The sequence below is a fragment of the Coregonus lavaretus genome (assembly GCF_964263955.1).
Source record: "Coregonus lavaretus genome assembly, chromosome: 12".
NCBI lineage: Eukaryota > Metazoa > Chordata > Actinopteri > Salmoniformes > Salmonidae > Coregonus > Coregonus lavaretus.
The window spans coordinates 44955881-44980930 of record NC_139999.1 but is presented as its reverse complement, the minus strand read 5'-3'; the positions used below and the strand labels follow the sequence as shown (position 1 = coordinate 44980930).

The following is a 25050-nucleotide window of genomic DNA, read 5'->3' as shown; positions in this document are numbered from 1 at the left end:
CAAATCTGGGTTTATAATTGCAATTCAACTTTGCCATGGTTTGCTGAGCTAGATGCAGGTAACGTTAGCCTATAGCCCCTGAAAGCATCTCATTTCAGGGAAAAGTCCACAATGAAACTGACATTAAATGTGGAGAATGATACATTTGCGACAGAGCTGTGACCATGATCCCAATTTATAACTTCCAATTTAATTAAGTAAACATGGCCATTAATAATTGCATAATAACACAAGGCTACAACAACAAACTTGAGTTATAGGCTATTTATTAAATCAGTTTGCCGGCAAGTGGCACAAATTGGTTTGCAATGACTGATATCTTAATTTCAATATATTTATTGTATCAAATGGTAGGCTACAGTAGCCTGCAATGGCATAGAAATTAATAGCCTACTTGATTGCCAACAGATGCAAATGTAGCCTATCATTCTCCACATGTCATTTGAATCAGCTTTCCATACACTTCTGTTGACACACCCACTTCCAGACACACGCCACGTATGCAGTTACCCATTACTCACTGCATGCTCCAAAAGGCATTTTGTTTGAATCATCACATTAACAGACACAGATCTGGGATCAGTTTATCCTCTTTGGCCACACATACTTTTTACCCTACACAACCCTGACTGACCCAAGATCAGTGCTTAAGGAAAACTCAACTGTGCTCAATGTATATTCACTTATGAGAAATAAAAATGAGTGAAATAATTTTTTCTTCAATTGCTAAAGAATGTATGCAAATAGCAGTACTAAAACTACAAACACCAACCATCCGCTCTTGTAGCTGCAGTACAATACATCCAGACTTGGTTTAATGTGTATATTAGAGAATGAAATACAAAATGAGTCTATACTTACTTAATCCAATATCATAGTGGTCAGAGGGGCGGTTTCCAGGACAAAGGCTTAAATCTGTGTCGGGGAAACCGCCCATTGTATTTATCTACAGCGCACAAATAAGTCCAAAACAATTAATGTGTGAGAATCTGTACATTCAAATTAGAAGAAAACATAACTTTATTGCCCATATGAAAGAGAGAAAAGAACAGCTCACACTAAGGCCTGCATCTGTTTCTGACAAATCTAATCTAAATTTGTAATGTTTCTTTACTCATTTAAGAAATATACATATTTTCTTCTTCTAAATGTCACAAGGGAGTATTTTGTTAACTTTGTTGAGGTTGTTAAACCACCAAACAGTTACAATATTCAATATTTAACATTTGCATTATTTAAATATGTACTATGCATTCTTTAAATATGACCACAAGATTCCATTGAACGAAAAAATTTCTCTTGTAAAATTCAAGGAAAATTTTGTCCTACAATCGAAATACAATGGGCACCTTCTACGACTGGGCCTATCCTCTCAGAAGCCTACGGAAGCAGACAGAAGAGAGAAGTTTGGGCTCCACATTGGAAGATGCCACTCGACTAATGACCCGTTTCTACTCACAGTCCGGGCAAAGAGAGAGTGACCACAAAGTCCCAGAGAATGCATAAACGTCTTTAAATATTAAAAGCCAGCCGCTACTTTTGAACTGAGTGATAAAGAAAGGGTTTGCAACATAGTCACAGTTTAAAATATAAAAACAAAGAAAAAAAATTAAAGCACTTTTTCTCCATTTATGGACACTAATTCAAGCATTTTATTCTTGTTGTCCAGCTTCAGTCCGCTTCGAGGGCAGCGACTTATGTCCTCTTCAGTGGCCAAGAAGCCCAGTGCCTAAATGGATACATACGCATGTTTTATCAACATTGACATACAAATCGATAAATCTGGTCAAATTTAACATACTGCAGCTCAAGCACGTAGACATTGGCCATGTCCGAATACCCATACTAGCATACCACATACTTAAACTGCATACTATGTTACTCATTGTCGCATACTATTTAGCACATACCGTTTAGTAAAAAGTATGCCGTATGCCACGGCCGCAACGCAGTAGTGGCTCCTGATTGGCTGAGTAGGTGGGGCGGGGCCGAGTGAGGGTGGATTTTTCCAAATTCAACCGACCTGCATCGCATTAACCAGCCTGATAATAGCTCATTTCCAATTCTATTAATTTCTCCAAACTCTGAATAGAATAGGAATGGAGTAATAATAGGCTACTCAGGCTGGTTACAGGCAGACTATCACATTCCACCTATACCATAGCCCATCTATCCTATTTAAAAAGGACTGAAGACAGAAACAGATCATTTGGTTCCATTTCAACATATTTATTAGTGAAACCAAAGTGCTGTAACATACATAAATTAAATTAAATAGCCTAGTACATACACCAAAATGTTTCAAATCAAAAGGCTATTGAACAAAAAAAAAGACAGTTTGGTGAATCGCAAATTTAGAACCGCTGGACAGCAACATAATATACTAAAACACTGATCATTGGGAACGAGATCAGAATGACTGCTAAGGCTTGATCAATAAATGAAATAGGTAGCCTATTTTTGTTGTTTGGCTACTTGGAAGGGAACTCGCAGCGCACCTCTTCCAATGAATCGTGGAAAAGTGTGCATCAAATTCTACTAGATGAAAAGCAGAAATGAGTATAACATCCTGCCATTTAAAACACTATTTTCGAAAATGTACATACTATAAAACTTGATATTTTCGCATATTGCGAATGCGTCGTGCGCGATTGCATTGTTTCGGGTTATTGGTTAATTTCGGTAGCACATCCCCATACCTTATTATCAGCTGTTGTCAAAGCCAAAATTAGTATGGCATCAGGGCATTTAAACTATACTCGATTTTCAAAACGTCACATACTACTCAAAGTATGGGTATTCGGTCACGACCATTGTCTAAGCATGATAGTGATCAGAAAATATCCTTACCTTTAAATCCTTCTTCAGGCATACACACTGAGAAGAGAACACAGAAACAGTTGTTTGAAAATGGGATCTTTCAATTCATAGGTGACCGCGAAAAAGGAATTCCTGGGTGTACGAAAGAACGAACTGAAAAAAATATGGAAAGAAACAAAAATAAACATACCCTGATAAACATCATCCATTGCGGCAAAATCTGCTATGGGTTCATCAGCCTGAAAGAAAAAGTAAAAAACCACAGCTTCAGGAATGAGCAACTTCAAGAACTATTCGCTGATCGTCTCCAGTAATCACGTGACGACGTGTACACTTTCCCATTAGATATCCATCTGTCCAATGCTGGGTGCATCTTTCAAAAAAGTTCAAGTTTATAATCTAATGGGGAGTGTTTGTACCTTCAGACAGATGACGCTCTCTGGGATGACTCCTAGGCTGCCGAGGGTGGCAGAGTCGTCCGTTAGACACCGGCCGTCAATCGATAGGTTCTGATCAAAAGGGGCCACGGAGAAGGCGTGCATGATCTGAGGGAGAACCATTACAACACACCAGAGTTAGGATCAGGAATTCTTAGATTCAAAGGCAAGGATGATTTATTATGAACCCCTCGCCTGTATTTTGAGCTCCTTGAGCGTCTGATTGGCTGAGACAATGAGTGCTTTCTCTCCCCGGAGCTTCCTGTGCCTCGTGCTCCTCCTGATCCCCGATTTGCCACCACTGGCCATGGGTGCGGGACTTGACGCAGCACCGATGGTGCCGTCACTCAGCTTCTGACGCTTCGCCCCGTCCTCTGACTGGACAGAGAGGGTCATGTGACCAGGAAGCAAGGGCAACATTGGGAAAAATCCATGTCAATCATCCTCTAAAGCACTTCTCACTTTTACATTATTAGTAAATGGTTTAGTTTCCACAAAACTACTCAAAAATGTGATTCTTAGAGACTTATGAGCCATAAAAAGTGTAACTGAGGTGAGCGGTTTGTATCCTACCTGGCTGAAGTCAGGGTCTCGCTCTCCATCCACCTTAGCAACAGGCTCCTCCCTCTCATCCTCTGCCTCCGACCCACTCACATTCATCTCAGGAGCTGCATCCTTCATTAACTACAGAGGAAGACAGAGTTGTATTCTTCTCTGGAGATTCATACTATTTACATATTACACTCTGACAGACATATTTACTTCAGAGAGAAAGAGGTAGAAGGGGGAGCGAGAAAGGGACTCACCCTCTTGTCGTCCATGACCTTGCGTACGTAGACTGTGGCTTGTGCATACTCTCTCATATCCCTCTGCTGCTGGAAAATGAAGCCTTCTCTGCAGTCCCTACACAGCTCTGGTCACACACAAACACACAGTCAACTGTCACACAACACAGTCAAACAGTTCCTCTGCAGTTCTCAAAGAATCAGAACAGAACAACAGTCACACAGTCAAGGGAAAATCACGTGGGCTCGAATCTCACCAGGCTGGGTGGTGTACTCCACATTGGAGCCGTTGGGCGTGGCCTCGCTGATCCGGCAGATGGAGATTGGCTGATCAACCAGGAAGTGTCTGCTGATCACCTCCCATTCGTCGGGCCAGAGAAGAGCTATACTGTGCAGAGGGAACAGCACACAACATGAGACCAGGAGGGATGGATGATAAAGACCAGAGAAGTACTGTATAAAACACAACATGAAAACAACAACTTGAGTCAAGAGAGGTCAGAGGTCGGTGAAGTCACTCACTGTTGGGCGTCTCCCTTCAACATGGAGTCGAAGGTGAACATGAAGCCTCTATGGGGACATAGGAGCAAACTGTTCCCTACGCTAGACACTGGGGTGGTCTTAGCGGGCCTCCTACACAGAGAGACAGAGAGAGAGAGAGACAGAGAGACAGAGTCATTCATGCCATCTTTGACTTTTTTGGGGACTGCTTCACCATCCAAACTGTTGGATTTGGAAAGGACTTACCTGATGAACCTTCTCCACTCGTCCACAAAAAACAGAGGAACTATGTAGAGAATATCTGTCTCCTAAAACAAAGATGGGGTTCATCAGTATGTCAACAAATATATTCAGTTCATCCAATAGTATATCTACTCTAAGAATTGAAGGAAGGAATTATTTAGGTTTTTGAACAGAGCCCTGCCTTATGTTTTATTATCAGTGTCCTAGCAGTTATTAGATGATTTATCACCAGTGTCCCAGCAGTTTTAATACCAGTTTCCCAGCAGTTAGCCTTTTTATTACCAGTGTCCTAGCAGTTATTAACTGATTTATTACCAGTGTCCCAGCAGTTATTAGCAGTTTTATTACCAGTGTCCCAGCAGTTATTAGCAGTTTTAATACCAGTGTCCCAGCAGTTATTAGCCTTTTTATTACCAGTGTCCCAGCAGTTAGCCTTTTTATTACCAGTGTCCTAGCAGTTATTAGCTGATTTATTACCAGTGTCCCAGCAGTTATTAGCAGTTTTATTACCAGTGTACTAGCTGTTATTAACTGTTATTAGCCGTGTACTGCCTAGTGTTATTACCTGTGGCCACTTGGTGAGTGTGGGCCTGTTCTTCTCCTGGAACAGGTTGAGTAGGGAGCTCTTCTGTTCTGATGCCATCATCCTGTTCAGAGCCTCATTCTCCTTCCCCTCTCGCTCCAGCCTCTACAAGAAAACACAGGGATATCACACAGTTAACACATTAACATTTGAGTCATTTAGCAGACACTCTTATCCAGAGCGACTTACAGGAGCAATTAGGGTTAAGTGCCTTGCTCAAGGGCACATCAACAGATGTTCCACCTAGTCGGCTCTAACCAGCTACCTTTTGGTTACTGACACAACGCTCTTAACCGCTAGGCTATCTGCCGCCCATTAATAGGAATGTGATTTGAACAATTCGGTTTTTTTCTTTACAAGGCTAGAGTAGACAGGAGTAGGGAGAGACATTGTTTTACAGGGTCTCTAATCCCTCCCACCTCGTCCGTCCGTCCATCCCTTCTTACCAGGCACTGCTGACAGGGCTCCTGTAGCTGGGTGAACTGGGGGGCTTTGGGGAAGTACACCCTCAGTTTGGACCACACCTCCTCAGTCACCAGCCGCCGCTCGCTCTCCAGGATACTCAGACCGCCGTGCCGACAGAGGATGTCCTCGTTGAAGGTCTTCATCTCCTCCTCTTCTCCATCCTGGTTCTCTGGGCCGTACTCTGGAATCAGACAGCAATAGTCAAACATAGCGGGCCACACTTTGATAAAGACAAGAATCAGACAGCAATAATCAATCATCATGATCTCTACACAAAGAGGGGAATACATGTTATTTCTCACTTGATTCTAATAATAATAATAATAATAATAATAATAATAATAATAATAATAATGTAGTTCTCTACTCTACCTTCAGTCACTGTGATAACTGGTCGTTGTAAGATTTGTGATCTCTGCTGGTTTGTGTACCTTTAGTAGCAGTGATCTCTGGTCCCTCTCCGTTGGTTTTACCATCGCTGTGTTTGGTCTCCTCCTCGTCCTCCTCCAGCTGCTCCAAGGCCAGCTGTCTCCAGCTCCGCAGAGACGTCTTGCCCGCCCAGTACCCCTCATCACTGTCGGATAGGGGAGAGACGTAAGAACACACACGTGCACAGGATACAATCACTAGCTGCAGTATTACTAACTTTATTTTATTTTGTATAAGTCCATTCCGTCTACTTACAAAGTTACGGTTAATTTGACCTACCGTTTTACGGACACAAAATGATGCCATGAATCTGAGGGAGTCAGTGGTTACCTTTTGGGCGGGCCCTTGACAAGGTTGGTGACTTCTTTGTAATCCTCGGCCAGCTGGTTCTTTAGCCGCAGCACTCTGCATCTCTGCCCCACACATTCCTCACAGAGAGTTGAACCTGGACACAGGGTCACACACAGAAGAGGTCAGAGTTTGCAGAGAGCAGCTGAGAATATCCACTGCAAGTCAGCCATCGCAACGGCTCTTACCATCTAGCCTGGGTCCTCCTCCATATTTGTTGAAGAGAAGCTCTGCTGCGTTGACGGAGATCCTCTTGGCCTCCCCCACCTTGTCGGGGTGCAGTTTACCGTGAGAACACAGGAAGTTGCCGTTGTCGATTTCTTTGGTGACCGTCGAGTCATCCAACCATTTCTTCAGCCACTCCAGAGGCACAAACTCATACTCTTGGCCTGTAAGAAATAAACACAGAAACATGCAGGGTCCGACATTAACGATGGCCCGCAGGCCCGGGGCCAGGAACTTCTCAGCGCATTTTGCATTCCAGTTAATTTTTTATTTAACCAGGTAAGCCTGTTGAGAACAAGTTCTCATTTACAACTGCGACCTGGCCAAGATAAAGCAAAGCAGTGCGATAAAAAACAACAACAACACAGAGTTACATATGGAATAAACGACAACGTACAGTCACTAACACAATAGAAAATCTATATACAGTGTGTGCAAATGTAGTAAGTTATGGAGGTAAGGCAATAAATAGGTCATAGTGCAAAATAATTACAATTTAGTATTAACACTGGAGTGATAGATGTGCAGAAGATGATGTGCAAATAGAGATACTGGGGTGCAAATGAGCAAAATAAATAACAATATGCGGATGAGGTAGTTGGGTGGGCTAATTACGGGTGGGCTAATTACAGATGGGCTGTGTACAGGTGCAGTGATCGGTAAGCTGCTCTGACAAATTATGCTTAAAGTTAGTGAGGGAGATTAGTGTCTCCAGCTTCAGAGATTTTTGCAGTTCGTTCCAGTTTGACATCAAATACAATTTTGGTTGCATACACATATTTCGCAGATGTTATTTAAGCAATAAGGTCAGAGGAGGTGTGGTATATGGCCAATATACCACGGCTAAGGGCTGTTCTTTTGCACGATGCAACGCAGAGTGCCTGGACACAGCCCTTAGCCGTGGTACAGTCGTGGTCAAAAGTTTTGAGAATGACACAAGTATTGGTCTTCACAAAGTTTGCTGCTTCAGTGTTACGAGATATTTTTGTCAGATGTTACTATGGTATACTGAAGTATAATTACAAGCATTCCATAAGTGTCAAAGGCTTTTATTGACAATTACATCAAGTTTATGCAAAGAGTCAATATTTGCAGTGTTGACCTGTCTTTTTCAAGACCTCTGCAATCCGCCTTGTCAATTAACTTCTGGGCCACATCCTGACTGATGGCAGCCCATTCTTGCATAATCAATGCTTGGAGTTTGTCAGAATTTGTGGGTTTTTGTTTGTTCACCCGCCTCTTGAGGATCGACCACAAGTTCTCAATGGGATTAAGGTCTGGGGAGTTTCCTGGCCATGGACCCAAAATGTCAATGTTTTGTTCCCCGAGCCACTTAGTTATCACTTTTGCCTTATGGCAAGGTGCTCCACCATGCTGGAAAAGGCATTGGTTGTCACCAAACTGTTCTTGGATGGTTGGGAGAAGTTGCTCTCTGAGGATGTGTTGGTACCATTCTTTATTCATGGCTGTGTTCTTAGGCAAAATTGTGAGTGAGCCCACTCCCTTGGCTGAGAAGCAACCCCACACATGAATGGTCTCAGGATGCTTTACTGTTGGCATGACACAGGACTGATGGTAGCGCTCACCTTGTCTTCTCCGGACAAGGTGTTTTCCGGATACCCCAAACAATTGGAAAGGGGATTCATCAGAGAAAATGACTTTACCCCAGTCCTCAGCAGTCCAATCCCTGTACCTTTTGCAGAATATCAGTCTGTCCCTAAAATGTAAAATGTCCCTGATGTTTTTCCTGGAGAGAAGTGGCTTCTTTACTGCCCTTCTTGACACCAGGCCATCCTCCAAAAGTCTTCGCCTCACTGTGTGTGCAGATGCACTCACACCTGCCTGCTGCCATTCCTGAGCAAGCTCTGCACTGGTGGTGCCCCGATCCCGCAGCTGAATCAACTTTAGGAGACGGTCCTGGCGCTTGCTGGACTTTCTTGGGGCGCCCTGACGCCTTCTTCACAACAATTGAACCTCTCTCCTTGAAGTTCTTGATGATCCGATAAATGGTTGATTTAGATGCAATCTTACTAGCAGCAATATCCTTGCCTGTGAAGCCCTTTTTGTGCAAAGCAATGATGACGGCACGTGTTTCAATGCAGGTAACCATGGTTAACAGAGGAAGAACAATGATTTCAAGCACCACCCTCCTTTTAAAGCTTCCAGTCTGTTATTCTAACTCAATCAGCATGACAGAGTGATCTCCAGCCTTGTCCTCGTCAACACTCTCACCTGTGTTAACAAGAGAATCACTGACATGATGTCAGCTGGTCCTTTTGTGGCAGGGCTGAAATGCAGTGGAAATGTTTTTTGGGGATTAAGTTCATTTCATGGCAATGAGGGACTTTGCAATTAATTGCAATTCATCTGATCACTCTTCATGACATTCTGGAGTATATGCAAATTGCCATCATCAAAACTGAGGCAGCAGACTTTGAAAATTAGTATTTGTGTCATTCTCAAACTTTTGACCAAGACTTTATATTGTCCATATACCACAAACCCCTGAGGTGCCTTATTGCTATTATAAACTGGTTACCAACATCATTAGAACAGTAAAAATATGTTTTGTCATACCCATGGTATACGGTCTGATATACCATGGCTGTCAGCTAATCATCATACAGGGCTCGAACCACCCAGTTTATAATGCGGTTTTAGCGACATGTACCTGCCCCGTCACAGTCTGCCATTGAAAACCATTGAAGACAACACACGGAAAAGTCATGCCATTTGTATTTGAGCAATATCAAATATTGCACTGCATCGCAGTGCTAGCTGTGCCACTAGAGATCCTGGTTCGAATCCAGGCTCTGTCGTAGCCGGCCGCGACCGGGAGACCCATGGGGCGGCGCACAATTGGCCCAGCGTCGTCCAGGGCAGGGGAGGGAATGGCCGGCAGCTGTGGGCAGTGTGATTTGTGTGCGCTGTGGTTGGTTGCAGTCTAATTTCTTTACACTGAGGAGGGGGAGAGCATGATGCTCCTTCATCGTCTCTGTGAGTGAATTTCAAGACACTACAGTGTGACCATTTTACTAGCATTTGCACCTAAAAATAAATGTGTGAACTGAAAAGGTAAAGTATGAGCACATGTGTGAGTTGTGATTTATAGCAAAAAAAACATGGATTTTTAAGATGGTTGTGTTGGATCCCGTGTAGCTCAGTTGGTAGAGCATGGCGTTTGCAACGCCAGGGTTGTGGGTTCAATTCCCAGGGGGGGCCAGTATGAAAAATAAAAAAATAATGTATGCACTCACTAACTGCAAGTGGCTCTGGATAAGAGCGTCTGCTAAATGACTCAAATGTAAAAATGTCATCAAACCCACACCACGCTCCCTGCATGTCACAACTTGTCATTCTGGAGAAGTACATCAGTTGATGCACTGCACACGGGAGCTGTGCAGACTGCAGAGCAAAAAGAAGCACTCATCAATCCACACGCTGAGCTTATTTATTTATTTTAGGGAAAGTGATTTACAAAAGTAAACCTTCTATACCGAACAAACCAGCAATAGGCTGGCTACTGTTGATAGCATAAAATAAAAAATAAAAAAAGCATTCATCTTGGCAAGCCTACTGCAGTGGAGTGCTGGAGTAGTGAACTACATGTAGTTCAACTAGTAATTTAACTACATTTTGTTGTAGCGTGGTGGTAGTTGAACTAAAGTCAAATCTAGGTAGTGTTTTCAGTAGTTCATTACTTTTTTGCCGTGTAGCTAACTACTGGAACTACACTATTTGTGGGCAAAAATAAAATATGGGTGAAGTAGGCAAGAATATCCTTTATTTTTCACATCAGACCTGCCTCATTCTCACTTGAAACTATTTCACATTCTGTAAACATATTTTTTTCTGATTTGGATGTAGTGAACTACTTTTTAAAAGTAACTTTAGTTAAGTCAACTACATTTTTCTTAAGGGGTAGCTTTATTGTAGCTTAACTTGTTCCAGTGTAAAGTAATTGGTAGCTTGGTAAACACTATTTTCAGAGTAGCTTCCCCAACACTGGTGGTTTTCAACTGGTGTGCCGCGAAACCTTTCCTAATCTTGATACATTTGTTTAACACTCACTTATAAACGTGACCTGTGGAATGAACATGGAATTTTGACTTGGGAGTACCAGTGCAGCAAAGACAATACATTGAATGGCAGGCACATGGTTACATCTGTATCGTTGTTTCAAGTCTAGTTCGCTCAGGCTGTTGTTACGGTATCATTTGAGGGGCGCGCATCACAAGCAAAGTCATATGTATAATTGACTTTGCCTGTGAGAACCATTAGCACAGGCAAGTCTGATTAGGCTTAGCTGTACCACACAGCCTCTGCCATAGAAACAAACGAAGCATGGCTTCGTGTCCGTGGTCGCACCTTTACAATTCAGCAAACTGCTCGTCTCTAGCGCAAACTGTTCAAAACTAAATACACTATATATACACACAAGTATGTGGACACCCCTTAAAATTAGTGGATTCGGTTATTTCAGCCACACCCGTTGCTGACAGTTATAAAATCGAGCACAACGCCATGCAATCTCCATTGACAAACATTGGCAGTAGAATGGCCTTACTGAAGACCTTACTCAGTGACTTTGAAAGTGGCACCGTAATAGGATGCCACCTTTCCAACAAGTCAGTTCGTCAAATTTCTGCCCTGCTAGAGCTGCCCTGGTCAACTGTAAGTGCTGTTATTGTGAAGTGGAAAAGTCTAGGAGCAACAACGGCTCAGCTGCTAAGTGTTTTTTCTTCTTCTTCTGAGCTTGCTTGTATCTCCTAGATATAGGACAGACACTTCAAAACATTCTTCCTTATGATTTATTTTTTGACTGTCTTTTTTATCATTTATGAATGTGTTTTCAATGCGTTTATATGGGCTATAGCGGTAAAGGCCAAATTCAATGTTATATCAAATATATATATATATATATTTTTATACCTAGAGGGGTCCTAAAATTCTAAATCAAATAGCTAAATGATTTACATTTAAGTTTTTTAGCAGACGCTCTTATCCAGAGCAACTTACAGTTAAGTGAGTGCATACATTTTCATACTGGCCCCCCGTGGGAAACGAACCCACAACCCTGGCGTTGCAAACGCCATGCTCTACCAACTGAGCTACACAGGATCCAACACAACCATCTTAAAATTCCACGTTTTTTTTGCTATAAATCACAACTCACACATGTGCTCATACTTTACCTTTTCAGTTCACACATTTATTTTTAGGTGCAAATGCTAGTAAAATGGTCACACTGTAGTGTCTTGAAATTCACTCACAGAGATGATGAAGGAGCATCATGCTCTCCCCCTCCTCAGTATAAAGAAATTAGACTGCAACCAACCACAGCGCACACAAATCACACTGCCCACAGGTACCGGGAGGCGGGACAGACAGCAGACTGTCAAACTAGCAGTGTTTCCCTTTCGTCGCTCACTTTGAATGACAGGCGCCTGCCCTATCAATAGATCGCTAGAAGATGCATATCGTTCATTCTTGCGGGAGAGGGCTCGGCTGACTTTTTCTGACAAATTTATTGAAAAGTAGCGTAGTTAATGTAAGTGGAAAAGGTAGTCGGCTGAAAATGAGTCTGTTAAGCCGACAGCCAGCACTAGTGAAAAACACTGGCATTATACACCATCATGAACATAGAACTACTTTCATATTGCAATATGTCTGGGGTAATGTTTTTACGAACCATCTTCCGCTGGTAAAAGCTCGTACAGTTCCTTCACCTCTTCGTGCTTGGCCTTGCCCTTGTCAACGCTCTGCTTGCGCATGTCGGCCATTTCCAGGCACCACTCCTCAAACTTCCTGTTGTCTCGGTCCACCAGCCTCTCCAGAAAGCCTGGCACAGATAGAGGGATCCCACTGACATCACAGCTCCCATAGCTGGGTTCAAAGGTCATACAACCACAACATTCTAACCACAAGGCTTCTGCAGCAACAGGTAGTGTACCATGCACATTTAGCCAATTTTACAATATCAGGGAATATAGAACAATACAATTCACTAGGGAATAATCTTACTAGGGCATAGCTTTTACCACCTATACATGTATTCTTACCTATTTTTACCTGGGGTGTTGACTTCGTGACTATTTGAATCAAGTATGTCAAAGGTCTGTACAAACTGCAGCCCTTTAGCTAGCTCAATTCTTACCTTGCACATGATCACCAGGTGCAGTACAGTAGTTAGATTCTCACCTGGCACCTCAACGTTGGTCTCCATGGGGTCAGTGTCCTCCTCTCCCTGGCTCTTGTACACCAGCATGTAGGCGTTCCTGGAACAGTGGTATCCTTTACTGCACTTGGGCTTACGGGTCTGGGACTTCACAGTCTCGGCTGGAGAAAGACCAGAAGAACAGCAGAGAATGCGTATAAGAGAAGCAGCGATGAAGAGTGGTAAGGGCGGGACATTTACCACTAAACAGCTGCCCATTTTTAACCAAGATGTATTACAAAACGATACAGCTACAATTCAGGGAAGTGAATGGAAAGAAAAGGGAGGAGAGGTGAAGGGGGGTACAAGTGGACTAAGGCAGGGAGGAGCAGGGACTCAGGGAGGCTCACCGATGTCCTCCTCTAAGCCCAGCTGTAGCTTCTTGCCCTCCATCTTCTCAATCTCCTCGTCGTTGAACTTGTACCAGTCGCTGGTGCGGGCGTCTCGCACGTGGGCGATGTAGTGACCCGAGTAGGCGCTGACCCCGCGGTGGATCAGGACTGCACTCAGCTCGTACACACACTTCTCATCTTCTGGGGATGTCACCCAAAGAGGCCCAAAACAAACACACACACACAGACTAACCAACTTTCCACAGCATGGATTATGTGTGTCTGCAGCCTTATCATGGGTCGTTCCATTTGATTTCATTCACTTTTTTGACCCCACCCTACCATGAGACATCCATGTCTTCATCACCGGAAAAGATCAATGGTTGAGTTTGATATATTTAAAAAAAGTTTACAAACAGGGTTGTCAAACTATTTTATAATTTATTATTTCTATAAAAATTCTATAAAAAGTACATCTAAAATTCATACAAATATACTGCAATTTAGCTAGTAAATCATTGACATTTTATTTGAATTACATTTTCTACTTCTAATTACTATCACAAAGATGGCCGCTGTTCCACCAAACGTTGAATGTCGACCTAAATAGTAATGTCTATTCGATTATCTATATTTCTATGATTTCAATAGGTTTCCAAATGGCAGATTGACAGTGTACTTTTAAAGAAATTACATTCCCATTCAAGTCAGTATCTCTGATGTGTGGACCTCCAACCATCGTTGTGCTACCATTTGAAAGTTGACATTTTAATTGTATTCGCATTTTAAAACGTTTATTAGCCAAAACATGAAACCCTCCCTGTATTCGAGAGCATGCTGTGTCTCAACCAATGGCGGGCACAACAAACACTTCAGATGATGTAAAATATTATCTAAGTTATAACATATGCAAAAATGAAAAACAAACTGACTTTACGCGTTAAATAATTTGTGAAAGGATAAGAAAATTACTTATTACAAAACATTTTTCAAATTGATATCAATGTCAATCGTTAATTTTTTCCCCAGTGGTGAAGACAAGGATGTCATCTCATGGTATGGTGGGGTATGCAAAATGGGTCATTCAGGTCTAAAAAGTTACTTTCGGACCAATTCTACCATGGGCAAATATGCATAGAAAGTTTCATTCAAATCAAAAGGGGTGCCGTCAAAAAGTGATTGAAATCAAATGGAACAACCTTCATACCATTGTCAAAAATACTCTCACAGAACTTCGGTCATGTAGCGCAACATCAAATACGTCACGGGTAGGCGTGTCCGAGCATACGTGCCCTGTCCGAGCATAGAAGATGACGCGATATCCATCTTTATCATGAAATATTTGGTCACATGTTCAGAATGAGGCTGGCAATACCTTTTTCCTCCAGAAACGGGCCCATGTCCAGCTGCTCTGGGAAACTGATGAAGGTGTTGAGCTTCTTCTTGTGACCAGTTTGTCTGGAAATCAGAGGAGGAAAGACAACATTGAGCAACACCACTGAGTTAGAGTTGTTGCATTGACCCTCAGTGATAGTCTAATGCATATGGCCACTCCTCAGGGTGGGTAGTAAAGGGTGCTAGACTAGAGACTACAGACTGAATGAATCAAACTGACCTGTCGAAAACGAAACGCATGAGCTGCAGGTTGAGTACCCGTGGGAGGCTGTGCAGTTTGATGCGTCGAGTGGCGTTCTGTTTGCTCTGGCAGCTCTCACAGAAGTAGCGGTTGTCACCATCCAACTTCTCCTCCTGCAGGGAGAGTTCACAGGGTGATTTAATAAAAAACTCAAATAAACCCAACTCACAAATATTGATTTTTAAAACTGTCAGTCTGTTACATCACAATTAATGTCAAATGTGCATAAAGATGTCGGAATTCAGATATGACGTCATTATTTTAAAACCATCCATTGAGTTCAATGCAGCAATATATCAGCACAATCTACGTTTTTCTGAATCTCAAATTGCCTGCGTCTTGGAGCATGTATACTATGCTAATGACGATACAAAAAAAGATTAACGGAGAGCAATGTACAATACGGCTAACTTGGTAAACAAGGCATTTGTGGTAAGTGCATGGTTGCCTAAGGGCCACACACCAAAAAAGGCTTCAGAAAAGGCATTCTGTGACCCAGGAAACAAAACTACAACGTTTATACATCATTACATAGATCATTTTATGAATATGAACACTGTGTTGTTCAACACTTGTAAAAGTTGCACATTAATTTAAAATTATAAATCAAAAGGACCGATTTTGAAATCATTGCACATTTTGGGTAATTTCACCTAGCAACAGTACGAGGTTGCATCTTGGATACAATTGTTACACACGTTCCGTTGTCCATGCTTGCAGAAAGCAACGCATGTACCGGACCGGACGAATCACGAAACAATACGAGATAAGAAGCTGTTGAAACATGCTGAATAGATATTTCACAGAAGCTAGAACAGCGCTTTATTTAGCTGTCAGGTCCTTGCTTGTTTTGAGAGCTGTGTTAGCTAGCAAACGTTGTGCCATCTTTAGTTTGGCTAGCAGGCAAGAGCAATGACGGCCCTTGTAGGCTAAATACAGCTGACAAAATGTCTTATATTAACAGAGAAAAATCACTGTACATGGTTAAAACATATTTACTTTACTATGTTGGTTGAGCTGATGCAAGGATGAACACCGAACGCACAAATAGTTATGTTTGCCAGTGTGCAACAAAAGTAACCAAGACTAAACTTAGCAACGTCGGAGCACACGCGCTGTGATTTGATGCTAAATTTGATTAAATAAAAATGGGCAAATATTACACGTTTTGAATCGCACAGTATTCATGTTCATAACATTAACTACATAGTGTAGTTGAAATTTTGCAATTCCATTTTTGGTGGGTGGCCATTGGACTGTGCCGGGCCCTATCTTTATGCACCTCCGCTGTTACCTAGGGGAAATAACCCTGATGTCCTAATTCATTGTTACTTGCGGAACTCTGACGTCAAAATGCATTGATACCTTGGGGAACAGATGTCAATGCATTAATACCGTTGGGAACACTGATATCATTACACATTGTTTCAAATGTCAATGTCACGTGCACAAGTACAGTGAAATACCTTTCTTGCACATTCTAAACCCAACAACTCAGTAATCAATATAAATGTAGTACTAAAAATAACATAAGGTAGAAAAAAACACAAGAAATAAAAATAAGAAAAACATGAGTAGTAAGTTACTCATACCATATTTACAATGTGCAGGGATAGTGGAGTGATATGTATAGACGTAAGGTGACTAGGCATCAGGATATTTGATCAACAGAGTAGCAGCAGCATACATGATGATTGTATGCGAGTGTGAGTAGAGTCAGTATTAATGTGTGTACGAGCAAATGGAGTGTGTGTGTTGAAGTGTCAGTGTGCATGAGTGTGTAGAGTCCTGTGAGTGTGCATAGAGACCGTGCAAAAAAAAAAAATTGTAATACAAGGGCCAACTCAGATCATCCATTTTGTTAGCTATTTAGCAGTCTTATGGCTTCATTGTTACCTTGGGGAACTGATGTCATAATACATGGTTACCTTGAGGAACTCTGTGACACATTCTGTAAGGTTCTTGTGGCCCTGGATGTTGAGCTCCAGTTCGTAGAATCGGGACGGCAGAGGAGAAGCACGACCACACTGGTTACACCTGTGTCATAAAGCCAGAGAGGGAAACACTCAGGGACAGGTTTACTCAGTGTCCGTACCAGTGCAAAGTCTGCACCTGTTATTTCTTTTTCTCAGAGGACTGAAATGTATCTGTGTTCTGTAGAAGTCTGGGTTGATTTACATTATTATTATTTTTATTTTTTTACATTTTTAGTCATTTAGCAGACGCTCTTATCCAGAGCGACTTACAGTTAGTGAGTGCATACATTATTTTTTATACTGGCCCCCCGTGGGAATCGAACCCACCACCAACTGAGCTACATCCCTGCCGGCCATTCCCTCCCCTACCCTGGATGATGCTGGGCCAATTGTGCGCCGCCCCATGGGTCTCCCGGTCGCGGCCGGCTACGACAGAGCCTGGATTCAAACCAGGATCTCTAGTGGCACAGCTAGCACTGCGATGCAGTGCCTTAGACCACTGTGCCACTCGGGAGGTTGGCAACAAAACTAAACAAGGTAGTCCAAAAACATTTTTTTGATCTTGATCCAAAATCATATATGGCAAAAGCGTGGCCCAGATAAAAGCATAACCTTTGTAGCCACAAAGCCAGAACCTCTAGTAAAAAACCCTAGTGTCTGGCCTGACATAGACCATCCAGTTAACCTGACACAGCACTTTTCCATCTGCCTTTATGATGCTAATAAAAGACTGTTAAATCCTATTTCACTTCTGACTGGCACCACCACTGATATCAAAGCACAAAATAGTCAGACGCTTGACTTTATAAAAACCCACCCATAAAGCAAGAAAGGACAAGGACATCTCTCATGGCAACCGGAAGATTCCAAATTCTAACAAATAAAACTACAACTAGGTTGTTAGAATGTTATTTAAGTCTGATTAAAGTTCATGGGTGAATGTATTCCTGGCTTACACAGTGAAGTAAGACATCTGTCCACAGAACTGCTGCTGGATGACATTCTGCAGGTTTGGGTTCTTCTGTTTGGATAAGGTGTCCTCCAATAGCGAGAGGAAGAGCTTGGAAAACTCTTGCGCGTCCTGAAAGTGAAAGAAAGGAAGACAGGTAGGAGAAAGAGAGAGTAAAATAAAAACACCGTTTCAATTTTAATTGTATTATTTGTTTTCTTCCTATAGCCACTGCCAAAACAAATAACCTTCTTCCAAACATTGTGAACTCTTCACACAGACTTTTCCTGTACATGTAAAAATATAATTGGTCTCTACCTGCTGTTGTCCTGTGTCCAGCCCCAGAGCCTTGACCAGCCCTGATGGGTCGATGTACCTTCTGTTGCTGTTCTGCAGCAGTGCAAATAGGTACTGCAGGTGTTCACATATGCTGCGAGGCTCGTAGTCTGAGAAAGGGAAAAATGTGTTTCAGCTCTACAATTTGGGTTTATCTGAGGTCATCTATATGGTTGGGCTTATCTCTGAGGGCTTGCACACCTGAGTCCATGTTGTGCTCCTCTGCCCTGGCGTTCTGACACAGGTACAGGGTCCTGCGCAGTTCCAGGTTGTGGAACCACACCTGCAGAAAGGTGTTGACGTAACACGTAGCGCCCAGGTTTGTCAGACCCACAAACGTGTTCTAAGAGGGAGGGGAGAGGGAGGAAGAAAGAGATGTTCAAACAAACTTGTCTCTTACTCATCCAGTGTTTTCAAATCAGTGCAGATCAAAAGGCAGACAGTTTAACTTGAAGTGGAACTAAGTAATGTGGATTCACAAATAGGCAGGAGCACATCCTTGCAGGTGTAAATCTGTGTTCATGTTGAACATTGTGGAGGTAGGCCTACCTTGTCCCGACGCTCCGAGTTTGGATCGTCAATATTGTGGAAGGTGTTCTCGTCGATCTCTCCCAACCAGGCATGTTCCCCAATACCGACAAGACAATTTGGGTTCCCTTTGCAATTCCTCCTGTATAAGCAAAGTCAGGGGAAGAGACGTCAGTATCCTAACAACAATCTCTTTCACATATTTTTTAAGCAAAGATAGTGGCTTCAGGCATTAAAGGAAAAATCCAACCAAAACCACTCATTCCTTATTTACTGTGAGAAGAATATTTTCTGTGAACAAATGTTTCATTTTGGCTTTATAATAAGTTTGGTAGCAACATGGAAAATCGTCGTGGCTAGCAAGCGAACGAAGCTACACACAATAATACCAAAGACAGTTAGCTGTAAAATCGCCAAAAAAAAACATGCACTAATCTCAACATTTTGAACCTGCAGATCAGTGTGGCTCAGAGTGGAGTCTGACATTCGCAACGGCAGATATACTTTTGAGGAGATGGGAAACGTTTCCCATGCTACGTCAATGGGCCACGCGGTGCATTCAAGCGATTCTGGGACAAGGAGCACTCTTCTTCAAGGAGTGAATGGGAGTCTATTGGGCGCTTGCTCAAAAACCCAACATTAGCACGAATTTCGTCAACCTGAAGTACAACATTACAAATATTTTCCTAGATGTGAGATAATTAACTTGCTCTCTGTAATATCGTATAGCTTTAAAATCGTACATTACATACTTTCGAGGAAAATAGGCAGGTTTCTCGACATATACACCGACTTTGAGAAGGGATTGTGTGACGCAGCATGACAGTCTGCTGGGTGGGGCGTTATACGTTCCTTCATTCATTGGATTGCTATCTCCTTTCTATAATATCTCTGATAACGGCACCATGCAATGCACCCTGGACTAAAGAGGCAGACAGATAGGAAAAATGTGCTAGACCCTCCGTTAAATTACACATTTCTCGTGGAAGGAATATCGCAAAAATACGATCAATGGCTCATTCGAGAGAAGACATCCTCCCGAGTTATGACATTGACTAGTATTGAAATCTGACATGTATGATAGACGGTTTCGCGATCTAAAAGTTGTATTCCTATTAACTTCCAGTGTAGTGAGAGCGACTATCACAGTGCTACATCATACTGTCCGGATTTCTGCCTGCTTGAACGCCAATAACTCAGATACACATGAAAACATTAAATGACCCAAGGAATCGATAGAACATCACTCAGATGCACAAAAGCAATATAACATTCAAAATGGGTCAACCTTTCCTTTAATACCAAGGAATGACATCAAGCATTAGGAAGCAGATAAAGTAATTATATTACAGTGGAATTCCCTGTGAGACTCCAATCTTTCACTTTAAAAAATGCATGCCAAACAAAAACCACTGAGTTTTAAAAAACCATACAACTCTATGCACAATATTTTGAAGAATTTATAAAGTAAATAAAATAAACTTACTGGAAAAACTGTGCAGATGCTAAATCTCCCTCAGTTCTATTATGTTACCAAACTTTGTATCTCTACAGTGCCTGTAAATATGTTTTAACAATTTCCACTGAACATTTAACAAGGTCCCAAACAGTCATTCTGATTCATGTAAAATAGTATTTTGAGTGACTAAAATAAATCACCCATAATATTTTTGGGGGAATAGAAATGCTAAATATGTCCATAGACAAACATTGGCAGTAGAACGGCCTTACTGAAAGAGCTCAGTGAATTTCAACGTGGCAACGTCATAGGATGCCACCTTTCCAACAAGTCAGTTCGTCAAATTTCTGCCCTGCCAGAGCTGCCCCGGTCAACTGTAAGTGCTGTTATTGTGAAGTGGAAATGTCTAGGAGCAACAACAGCTCAGCCGCGAAGTGGTAGGCCACACAAGCTGACAGAACGGGACAGCCGAGTGCTGAAGCGCTTAAAAATCGTCTGTCCTCGGTTGCAACACTACCGACTTCCAAACTGCCTCTGGAAGCAACATCAGCACAAGAGCTGTTCGTCGGGAGCTTAATGAAATGGGTTTCCATGGCCGAGCAGCCGCACACAAGCCTAAGATCACCATGCACAATGCCAAGCATCGGCCGGAGTGGTGTAAAGCTCGCCGCCATTGGACTCTGGAGCAGTGGAAACGAGTTCTCTGGAGTGATGAATCACGCTTCACCATCTGGCAGTCCAAAGGACGAATCTGGGTTTGGTAACGTTCTCCTGGCATCTGCCATAGTGCCAACTGTTAAGTTTGGTGGAGGAGGAATAATGGTCTGTGGCTCTTTTCCATGGTTCGGGCTAGGCCCCTTAGTTCCAGTGAAGGGAAATCTTAACGATACAGCATACAATGACATTCTACACGATTCTGTGCTTCCAACTTTGTGGCAACAGTTTGGGGAAGGCCCTTTAATGTTTCAGCATGACAATGCCCCCGTGCACAAAGCGAGGTCCATACAGAAATGGTTTGTCGAGATCGGTGTGGAAGAACTTGACTGGCCTGCACAGAGCCCTGACCTCAACCTCATCAAACAACTTTGTAATGAATTGGTACGCCGACTGCGAGCCAGGCCTAATCGACCAACATCAGTGCCCGACCTCACGAATGCTTGTGGCTGAATGGAAGCAAGTCCCCGCAGCAATTTTCCAACATCTAGTGGAAATCCTTCCCAGAAGAGTGGAGGCTGTTATAGCAGCAAAGGGGGGACCAACTCCATATTAATGCCTATGATTTTGGAATGAGATGTTCGACGAGCAGGTGTCCACATACTTTTGGTCATGTAGTTTACTTTCTCTCATGGCTTGCTACCAGGAAGATTGAAAAGACAGGCTGAGTGGGTGGGAGCTTATATTCATGAGCTCACCTTTACTGACAGCTCTTTGAAACATCTATATCAAGAAACTTGGTTGCATTGAGCAGTGTTGCAGTAAAATCATCAAGCAACTCAAACATTGAAATTGCATCTGTAGCTAGGTTTCCATTCAATTGGCGAGAGATTTTCATACGAATATTCTACAATCTGCATAAAAACAATGTGCTTTTTCCCACCAGAGATGTTTCCATCCAATTGACTTGTTGCAGATAAAAGGCTATGCATAATAATAATAATAATATAATAATGCATGATGACGTAGTGCATATAAAAAATACATTTTGCTGTTAAATGGGTTACCATCACATTTTAAACTCTACTGATGGATTTCTCACAAAATAACTTGCGTTATATAGTGTGTGTGCCCACTCTGGTATTGGCACGTGCGCTCTAGCCAACAGTACTGTATCTGCGCGCTGTTGGCTAGAGCACACGTATAGCCTTATTTTTGTTTGTCAAACTGCAGCCGAGCATTGAGGATCATGTCACCAGAATAAGACCCTTGATATTTATTGGAAAGGAGCATCAAGCTCATCACCTTGCACTTTCACCACCCTGTGAAGTTAATATTTCATCTGTAGCCTAATAAACTGCATGCTTTCCCGATGAGTCAGAGTGAGAGGACCACACCCATGTCATCACGTGACAAAGTTTACTTCGATATGTTGCACCAAAAGCATTTACACTGACATTTCTTGCATAATTCCTTTTACCGACACAAAAAGTTCCCGTGTCTAGCGTATTTTGGTTTATCGAAATGTGGAACATTTACAGAAAAAAATGGTCTGTTTCCATCAGGCCTGTCATTACTTGTGTAAAAAGGTTGGATGGAAACCTGGTTAATGATGTCAATGTTGTTTTTAATCGCACTGCTTTGCTTTATCTTGGCCAGGTCGCAGTTGTAAATGAGAACTTGTTCTCAACTGGCTTACCTGGTTAAATAAAGGTGAAACAAAAAAAACAAAAAATGTTTGTTTCTTGTGATGCAGTTCACAGCAGCACTGACGGATGTGTTGACATGCCAACTGTGTCAGAGTTTTGAATGACCCTTCCCCCCTTTTGTTCCATGCTGGCTAAAGACCTAGCTAGCCAGTAACTATCTAACACCAGACACAGATGAAAGGGGAAACATAAGTATCTTTGCCATAGATGAAGTGTAAACTTGTAACTATATTTGCTGACACCCTAGACACATTTTGCCACCAGTAGAGTAGCTATTTAGCTATATAAACCACGCCCCTCTGCAAACACCTTCTCCTATGTTGGTTACATGGGGGTACTTATTTAACTTAGGTAAGAGAATATCATGTTACCATTGGTGTATTCAAATGAGCATTAGGGTGTCACCTTATTTCCCTTAAATAATCCAGCCTCCTGAATACAAGTGTTTGACATGGGGGAGGGGACCAGTAGGATAACTATGATCAAACGTTATCAATGTAGAAGCAACAGTCATTTTTCATACTTTGGTCATCATATTTTTCTTCAAATATCATCCAATTTCATGAAACATGATTTTGACTGTCCCATGACAAGTAGTCCTTGTGCATAGAGTTCTATGGTTTGTTAAACTTGAAAGCAATGTTTTTTGTTTGGTATACATTTTAAAGTCTCCGCGTAATTCTGTTACCATTGAATTGTCTATACTATTCAGTAATGTGAATATCAAAATACTAGAGAAAACATGTCATGACAAGTGTTTCGCCTATCTTTCCATAGATGGAATCTCATTGTGTAGCCTATGTATACACATTATATTCAACCGACTAGTTAACTACAAGATAATAAAATAGCAGAGAAAATATAGTTGTGCAACACAATCAATTCACTCTTAATGTTCTGGCAACATTATAGCAGTTGAATATGACATAAGGGACACGTTGAGGATGGGAATATAAGAAATTAGCTAGGAGAAAATCTAGGTAGCTAAATGTGCACATTTACCTGCATGCTCCCCTCTTGCACGCCGGTACACAGATTCGGTAAGCTATCTCAATATGTTCCCGTTGTATGTCCTCTGGTCTCACCGACTCGACCCAGCGCCAGGCTGCTTTCTCAAGCTGTACGCGAGGCGCCATTCTGCAAGAAAAACAGAGCCTACCATGGGTACCCTGACAAAGAGGTGCCGAGGATGCTGCGGCCTAACTCGCGCTACTGGCACAGCTGCAGTCACTCAACGTCGTTAGCTAGCTAACGTTAGCCAGTTGTCTAAATGTAGGTATCTAGTCCGTCGGCGAAGAAAATGCCAAAATAATACTGTAGCTACAATGTTAATCACATCAGGCAAGCAGTTCAAATTACATAACTTGAATTACATCATCTAAACATTCTTCCAACATAGGCTAACGCTAGAATCATATAAGATGGTGCTTGTCGTAGCTAACTAGCTACCAATCATAATGCTAGCTAGCTTGTCGGATATTCCCCACTGCAAATAACTGCGTAGCTAGCTAGCTAGGTCTCAAGCTAACGTTAGCTAGCTAGCTACCCATCATTTCTTGTTAGCGTATTATATATATATATAATTTGTTTAATTAAATGTACATTCGAACCTTTCGTGCGTGTACCACAAACTTCTGATTGTGCAGCTGCATATATTTTCATATTTTATTCAGTTTGTTTTAGATTTAGCGCCCTTGCGTCAGTTTTTAAATAAATAATTTCCTCCTTCAGTTTTAGGCGCAAGTACCTACGCATGACATGCGATTGTTTGACGCAGCTACGTAGCCACTTTTTTAAAAAACGCGGGGGACTCCCTAAAAATAGAGAAGAAGTGGCGAAGCGAGAGGTTTTACCACAGATAGAACAATGAGACAGATATTTCACCGGATGTATAAATGTGAAACATGCGCTTGTCGTTTCCACTCACTACCAAATATGATATTGAGATTTGATATTATATGATTTTCACATCATTAGAACACTGTATATAGACATAATATGACACTTGAAATGTCTTTATTCTTTTGGAACTTTTGTGAGTGTAATGTTTATTGCTAATTTTTTATTGTTTATTTCACTTTTGTTTATTATCTATTTCACTTGCTTTGGCAGTGTAAACATATGTTTCCCATGCCAATAAAGCCCTTGAATTGAATTGAGAGGAAGCCCAATGGCCGGCAGTGGGAGAAGATGGAACGAGATGGATTTTGGCCGACATTCTGCAAATTTTCTCATCGATGAATCATTTCATGTCAATACAGTTTTCTGTTCCCAAAACTACGGTATGTTATGAACATAGTGGATTACGTTTTGTAGACTTTACCCTTTGTAAAAGTTTTTAAAAATCGCGTTGTTTGGGAGCAGTGGCGGCTCCTGAACAAATTCTCAGGGAGGGCAATTTTTCTGATGATTTAGGTG

The 25050-nt window shown here is 42.0% G+C and overlaps 1 protein-coding gene across 2 annotated transcripts; it reads right to left on the bottom strand.

The window, feature by feature from the left end:
• Positions 1–170: 170 nt before the first annotated feature.
• On the bottom strand, positions 171–24361 carry LOC311138190 (ubiquitin carboxyl-terminal hydrolase 48-like). Of its 2 annotated transcripts, none has more exons than XM_084172859.1 (27): positions 24243–24361; positions 23635–23769; positions 18832–18952; positions 18484–18625; positions 18265–18392; positions 17954–18078; positions 16950–17058; positions 15001–15134; positions 14761–14843; positions 13404–13586; positions 13038–13175; positions 12529–12678; positions 6800–7000; positions 6594–6708; positions 6266–6408; positions 5816–6015; positions 5352–5474; positions 4790–4851; positions 4565–4675; positions 4300–4430; positions 4064–4170; positions 3831–3941; positions 3453–3635; positions 3240–3365; positions 3011–3059; positions 2851–2877; positions 171–1729 (listed from the first exon to the last, which is right to left on the bottom strand). In XM_084172859.1, the coding sequence occupies exons 2-27, from the start codon at positions 23766–23768 to the stop codon at positions 1707–1709; spliced, it is 3159 nt and encodes a 1052-aa protein (XP_084028985.1). In that variant the 5' UTR covers position 23769; positions 24243–24361; the 3' UTR covers positions 171–1706. The 2 variants fall into 2 exon arrangements, with proteins under 2 accessions (XP_084028985.1, XP_084028986.1); XM_084172860.1 differs by having other exon boundaries at positions 13404–13583; positions 24243–24358.
• Positions 24362–25050: the final 689 nt, after the last annotated feature.